We start from the raw sequence: 6,763 nt of genomic DNA, 5'->3' as shown, positions 1-6,763 counted from the left end.
AGTCTTTTATAATTTTATTAAATTTATAATTAAATTTTTATATATTTTTTAATTAATTAAGTACCTACAATACTTTTAATTTTATAACTAAGTCAAAAACGTTAAAATTAATAAAATATTTCTGTCAAAAAATATATAACAAAAAATCTAATTAGATTTTTAATTGTGAGTACCTTCAATTTGCGAAAATATTCCATTAACTCTAATTTTTTTATACTAACAAAGATCTAATACAAAATTAAAAGTAATGTAAGAATTTAACTGAAAGAAAAAAAAAGTATATAAAGCTAATAGTAAATTTAATAAAATTATAAATATTATCAGAATAATTAAATAAAAGAAAACTCACAACCTTACTCAAATCTAACCCTATTTTCACTTTCCACTATTACTTACAGTAAATTTAAGAAAAACAAAATAAGTGCACACATTTTAAAAATTTTAAAAATCGTTTTAAAAATTTTAAATTCATTTTAAAAATTATAAAATTCATTTTAAAACTTTCAAATTCATTTCAAAAAAAAAGAAAGATAAAAAAATAACAAAAGCGAATCCAATTTTTTTTAAATTCCTAATAAAAAGAAAATTTGAAATCTAAGAAAAATCTAAAATTATTAAAAAATTATCCAAAATTCAAAAAGAAGAAACATCCAAAATATGAGAAAAAAATCCGAACTTAAGATAAAGAAACATCCAAAACTAAGAAGGAGGAGAAAACATAAGATGAGAAGGAACCAAATGAAAAAATATAAAATGAGAAGACACAATATTTAACTCAAAATATTAAAATGTCAAGTTAATAAACATCTTATCTTAAAAACTCCTCACTATCTTATTTTTTTAATGTGGATTAATTTTTACACTACTCACACTTGTTACTTAACATAGAGTTGACAAAATTAGTTGGTATCCTAATTGATTTTCTAAACTTTTTCATATATACTAAAATTACCCGATATTACATTTTTAATTATCGATTATTTTATTTTATATTTTTAATTATTATTAGAATAATTGAATAATATTATGTCTAAATATAAATATTATATACACAAAATTATAAATGTTAAATTTAATAAAAAATTGTATTTTAATTGCACACTAAATGTAATAGCTCAGACCATCCGCTAGCACGATATTGTCCGTTTTGGCATACAAGTTTTACGGTTTTGCCTTTGACGATAGGAATGATAGCCGAAACTCCCCACATTGTAAGGTCCCACATCGGTTGGGAGGGGAACGAAGCATGCCTTATAAGGGTGTGAATATTTCTCCTTAGCATGACGCGTTTTGACAAGTGAGTGTGGAGGATTCGGCTATCATCCCTATTGTCAAAGACAAAACCGCGAGAACTGTTACACTAAAATTAACCAGGGACTGATGTTAATATACTCATAACATTTTTTATAGTTATTTTTAGGTCTGAATTATTATCATTATCGGTTTTAATTTTATAACGTTATTAGCAATTGATAATTAATTTCATGAGAGTTGAATTGGAAAATAAAACCTAAAAAAATAACAATAAATGCATTATTATTGGCAGATGGGTATTGTTGGAAAGGAATTGGACATCGATTTTGTGATATCAACGGGCGATAATATTTACCCGAGTGGTTTAAAAGGAACAGATGATGCAGCCTTTGACTATTCATTCACTCAAATATATACTGCTCCAAGCTTGCAGAAGCTATGGTACACTGTGCTGGGTAACCATGATTACAGGGGAGATGCTCTGGAGCAGCTGAGTCCTGTTCTTAGACACATTGATAAGAGATGGATATGCTTGAGATCTTATGTTGTGGATGCACAGGTAGCTGAGTTTTTCTTTCTTGATACAACTCCCTTTGTGGACAAGTACTTCACTCAACCTCCACAACATACATGTTTATGATTGGAGAGGAGTATTGCCTAGAAACCGATACATTTCCAATCTCCTCAGGGACCTTCATTTCGCTCTCAAACGATCAAATGCAAACTGGAAGATTGTGGTGGGTCACCATACTATTCGAAGCGCCGGCTTCCACGGTAACACACTAGAGCTTCAAAACCTTCTTCTCCCTATTCTTCAGGTACCATATATACCTACATATATATGTATGTAATGTACCTTACTCTATTAAATATAAGCATGAACAAGTGTTTGAGGAAATGATGATTTCAATAATTGGCGGATTACTACAATGGGTAATACTAGAAGGTGGCTACTCCAATGAAGATTTTATGATTGTCATCATATGAAGATATTTCATTTTGACCATGATAAATTATAGGGTTTGATTTTATTTGAAGTAAAAGTGTTATCTTTATTTAAAGTGTTGCTAAACAAATAAGTTACACTTTTTAAACAAAGATCATCATGAAAAGATATTTTTGGCATCTTTGTATGAGTAGTTGCCATACTAGAAAGACAAAAACAGAAAAAAAGTTTAGAATTTACTTTATTAAGTTTGGACTGCTTTTGGTTTATTCTTTTTTTTTGTTAACATTTTCGTATTGCAAATGTGGCCTGTTCTGTTCTCCAAATTTAATTCCAAGTTCTTTCATTTTAGTAAACAAATACATAAGACAACATAAAACATATATATTTATTATTTAAAAATGATGAATGGGGTTAGTGGTTTTTATTATATATATATATATATATATGCCATTTTAAATATTAAAAGTAATTTTATCAAGCATATTTTTATAATTTATTTATTGAAAATTATTTTTAGTGTGATTTATTATAATATAGAAAACATCTTTCAAAGATTTTATATTAAATTATCTTTAAAAGTCAAAACTTTACCAAATCATAAATGTATTAATTTTGTTAGAGATATAAATTTTTTTTATTAGTTGAAATTTTTGAAAAAAAATAGTATTATTATATGATATCAGAATTTTATATCTAAAAAATCTAAATTATATGATATCAGAATTTTATATCTAAAAAATCTAAAATTCATTTCTTGATGAGTTTAAAAAAATAAATAAAAAACTATAAAAAAAATCAAGATTGTTATTTTAAAAAATATTAAAAATAGAACCATTAATATTTTTTTTTATGAACTTTAAGTTTTAAAAAAAGTAATGCGATGGTAAATTCAACTAAAACTTTTAGATGCATACACTAAATTGCCAATTCATGACATACCGAAGGAAGTAAGAGAGTGATGATGATATGGGACCATGATTAATATTAATTAGAACTACTTGTATGTCTTCTGAATATGTTCAAAATTTATTTACTCAAACAATATCCAACCGACACTACTTTTTCTTTTTTTATATATATAAATATGCACTTAAAAGTAGTATAAACGTAAAAGAAAAACAATGAGTGGCCATATATGTTTTTAAATATGCTTTGAATATTCTAGCAGTATATTAAAATTTTATATGAAAAAAAATATAAGTGATCCAATATATATATATACACTTGTGAAACTACAGTTATAAAGTCACAATTTCATACCTGAGGCAAAGGATTTTCAACTCTTATGATTGTGTGAGCTCTGATATCTCATCACATGCACATGTCAATGTCAAACCATTTGGAATATCTCTTTTCATGCAACAACCGAATCAGCTAGCTGTTTCAATAATAATAATAATAATAATAATAATAAACCTCGTCCATACAAACTAATTAACCTCTCACATATCTCATCCAAAACTTTGGGATGAGATCATGATTCAACTCAAAGGTAATCAAATAATGATGATATTCTTTTGTGAAGTATATACATATATATAGTATTGTTAATTAAACCTCCATATATACATCATTTGAATTCACAAATATTTCATAAATATTCATAAACATATCATTATTTATCTATCTTTAATTCCTTAATTAGTTATTATGGTTTACCTTCAATCTCCCAACATGTCTTTTCTAATGTCAATGCATTTACCGACAACCTTTAGTATGATGAATACCTTTTGATATCAAACAATATGAGAGTAAGGAACAATTGTATTATGTGTATACATACATATACAACTCTAAAAACCCTACTTCATCATTTAATACAATTAATTTACCAACATATAATACCGAAATGCATGGAAGTAGAGTATAGAAATTTAGCATGATCCATAAAAGAAGTTAAATTATTCATGTTAATCAAAATAAAGTGAAAGCAACAAATGTAATTGTGTGTGTGTGTGTGTGTATGTGTAGAAGTAGTGATGAGTATCCATTGTAGCAAAAATGGGCCATTAACCTAAAAGCTGTGCTCTTCATATACATTATGGAATAGACAACATGATGAACCATTATCTTGCGGCCAATGCCTTGTCCATCATTCTTTTTGCCCGTTTTCGGTTGTTAGTTAGGCCCTGCAAATTGTGTTCAATTTTATAATAATATAATCTATTCATCTACACCAACTACCGGAGGAATCTCTATGAAAACACCATTGATAACCTTTTGGATATACTTATGAAAAACATCAATGGGTCATCTCTCAATTATAGCAGAGAGACTTGCATGACAAAAAGCACATACATAATTATTATCTGATAGTTGTCTAATTCAAAAAAATAAAAAGAAAAAATTCTTAAAAGTATAACGATTAGAAATATAATTATTTATGTCTCTCACTTAATCAGTTTAAATTTTTAAGAGAAATTATTTAATGATATAATATCACAATTGTTATTATCTGAAAATCTAAAGTTCAATTTGTAGTAATAACCTTAAAAAAAGGTTTTAGTAAAGACAAATACGCAAATATTATCCAACCAAAAATGCAACTAAATGAACCATAAAAGCGTTGGAATAATAATAGTGTTTGATATATATGATAAATGAAAAAGTGTAGTTATAAAGACAAACCTCCATAATGTGTCAAATTAAGCTTTGCTTCATCATCATCATCATCATGAGCAATTCAGTAGCATAAACACAGTATGAAAAGGAAGTTAGTTCTAACCAACAAAGATAACTAACTCTAACTAACTAAGTTGGTTATTGATCTTGTTGTCTTGAAAGCTTGTTGAGAAGTGCAGTGATAAGAGCATCTCTCTTATGAGCCCTAGCTTCTTCCCTAATCCTCCATTGTTCTTCACTCTCCCTCCATCTCTGCTCCATCATCATCCTCTGATTCTCCAAAGCCTCCATTGTCTGCCTCCATTCCAACTCCTTCAACCTCCGATCATTCTCCCTCGCCTCAAACACCGACATCCATTGCGCCTCCATCTCCATCTGTTGCCTCATAAACTCCTCCAGAATCCCCTTCAGATGCTTCAAATTACTCGCACCACCACTATCTTCCACCCTCTTAACCTTCTTTAATCTTTTCTTTCTCTTTACATTCTTTTGTTGAGGATCTCCTAATTCGCTCTCTTCCTCTTCTTCGTCGTCCGAAGACAGCTGCGCTGTCGCAGCTTTCTTCTTGTTATTAGAAGAACCTCCTCCTCCGCCTCCGCCTTCTGTTTCGGCCCAAAGCATCCTCTGCATTCTATCGGTGAAGATAGCTTGAAGCTCGTTGTAGAATGGGAATTGCTGCCTCATTGCTTCTGCCTCCATCGTTTCACATCCCTTTTAAATCTCAATACCAAAACACAACTCTTAACAACGACACTATATAACTATATATAGAGAGCGAGGAACAATTTTTTTAAAAAAGAAAAAATAGACAATTAATTATGCTTTTCTATGCGGTAAAGGAAGGGAATTGAAAAGAAGAGGGAAGAGGGTGTATATTAAAAAGAAGAGGAGACGGTTTTGTGTTGTTTGTTTTAGGAGGTTAAGTGATGTATTAATAATTAAATAATTGAAGAAATGAAATAATTTAAAGGTGTTATTAATAAGGTAAGGTACCTTATAACGGGTAACAAGGTTTTTCCACTTGCACTTGCACTGCTCAGCGCTTCGATGGTAACCCTTTTCTTTCATGGTGTTGGAGATGACTTCCCAGAGCTGCTTGTTCCTCTTTGTCTCCATGAAAGTCTGATCCAGCTCTGCACGGATCATTAGGAACTCCTTTGTTTCTTGGATGCTCCATTGAGGGAACCTACTATCTCCTGTCACATCAACAACCACAACGTTGTTATTAGTTCCTGCACTCGTTGTTGTTGCTGCACTAATATTATGACGTTGTGGCGGTGGGTATTGTTGTTGATGATGATGATGATGGAGATGATGACTTTCCATTATTTATCGAAAAGAAAAAAGAAAAGATTTGAAGTGAAAGTGAGATCCAATTCAAATTAAATCAGATCAAATCATCCAGAAAAAGGAAAAGAAGAAGGACATGGAGCAGTGATGAATATTAATATGGTATATGAGGAAAAGGTTTTGAGGTATGTTGTTTGAGGGGGTTATGGAATTTGAAGAGAGAGAGAGAGAGATGAGAGAGAAAAAGAAAAGAAGAATATATATGTAGGTTTGTGAATTGCGAGGGATGTGGCGTGGTGTGAACGAGAGGCAGGTGTGAATGAATTGCGTATTTGATAAGAGAGGAAGAGAGAAAAAAAATAAGAGAAATAAATATTTTCTTTTCTTTTCTTTTACTCGTGTCAAAGACAAAAGCGTTTCTATTATTCACTCGTAAAGACTAAAAAAATTAAAAAATATAATAATTAATCTATTAATTAATTTTTAATATACACTTCACATAATTAAAATATAACAATTGAAAGACTTACAAAAAAAATTTGCCTACCTTAGATAGATATGCGACTCAGTGAAGTCAAATTCAAATTAATTGGGGCAAAGTCATAGATACTAGATAAATAGCAAAAAAATCAAATAATTAATAGACAA

The 6,763-nt window shown here is 29.4% G+C and overlaps 1 protein-coding gene and 1 pseudogene across 2 annotated transcripts; one reads left to right on the top strand and one right to left on the bottom strand.

Annotated features, from left to right (window-relative positions):
• Positions 1–1,546: 1,546 nt before the first annotated feature.
• On the top strand, positions 1,547–2,105 carry LOC107484917 (purple acid phosphatase 3-like; annotated as a pseudogene).
• A 2,002-nt stretch (positions 2,106–4,107) lies between these two features.
• On the bottom strand, positions 4,108–6,456 carry LOC107484921 (trihelix transcription factor GT-3b). Of its 2 annotated transcripts, XR_001591287.3 has the most exons (3): positions 5,819–6,456; positions 4,832–5,536; positions 4,108–4,332 (listed from the first exon to the last, which is right to left on the bottom strand). XR_001591287.3 is itself a non-coding variant. In XM_016105475.3 (2 exons), the coding sequence occupies exons 1-2, from the start codon at positions 6,149–6,151 to the stop codon at positions 4,964–4,966; spliced, it is 906 nt and encodes a 301-aa protein (XP_015960961.1). In that variant the 5' UTR covers positions 6,152–6,456; the 3' UTR covers positions 4,792–4,963. The 2 variants fall into 2 exon arrangements, 1 of the variants encoding a protein (XP_015960961.1); XM_016105475.3 differs by lacking the exon at positions 4,108–4,332 and having other exon boundaries at positions 4,792–5,536.
• Between the last annotated feature and the right edge of the window lie 307 nt (positions 6,457–6,763).

Source organism: Arachis duranensis, chromosome 4, assembly GCF_000817695.3.
Source record: "Arachis duranensis cultivar V14167 chromosome 4, aradu.V14167.gnm2.J7QH, whole genome shotgun sequence".
Taxonomy (NCBI): Eukaryota; Viridiplantae; Streptophyta; class Magnoliopsida; order Fabales; family Fabaceae; genus Arachis; species Arachis duranensis.
Note: the sequence above shows the minus strand (reverse complement) of the source record. Positions and strands in the feature narration are given on the sequence as shown.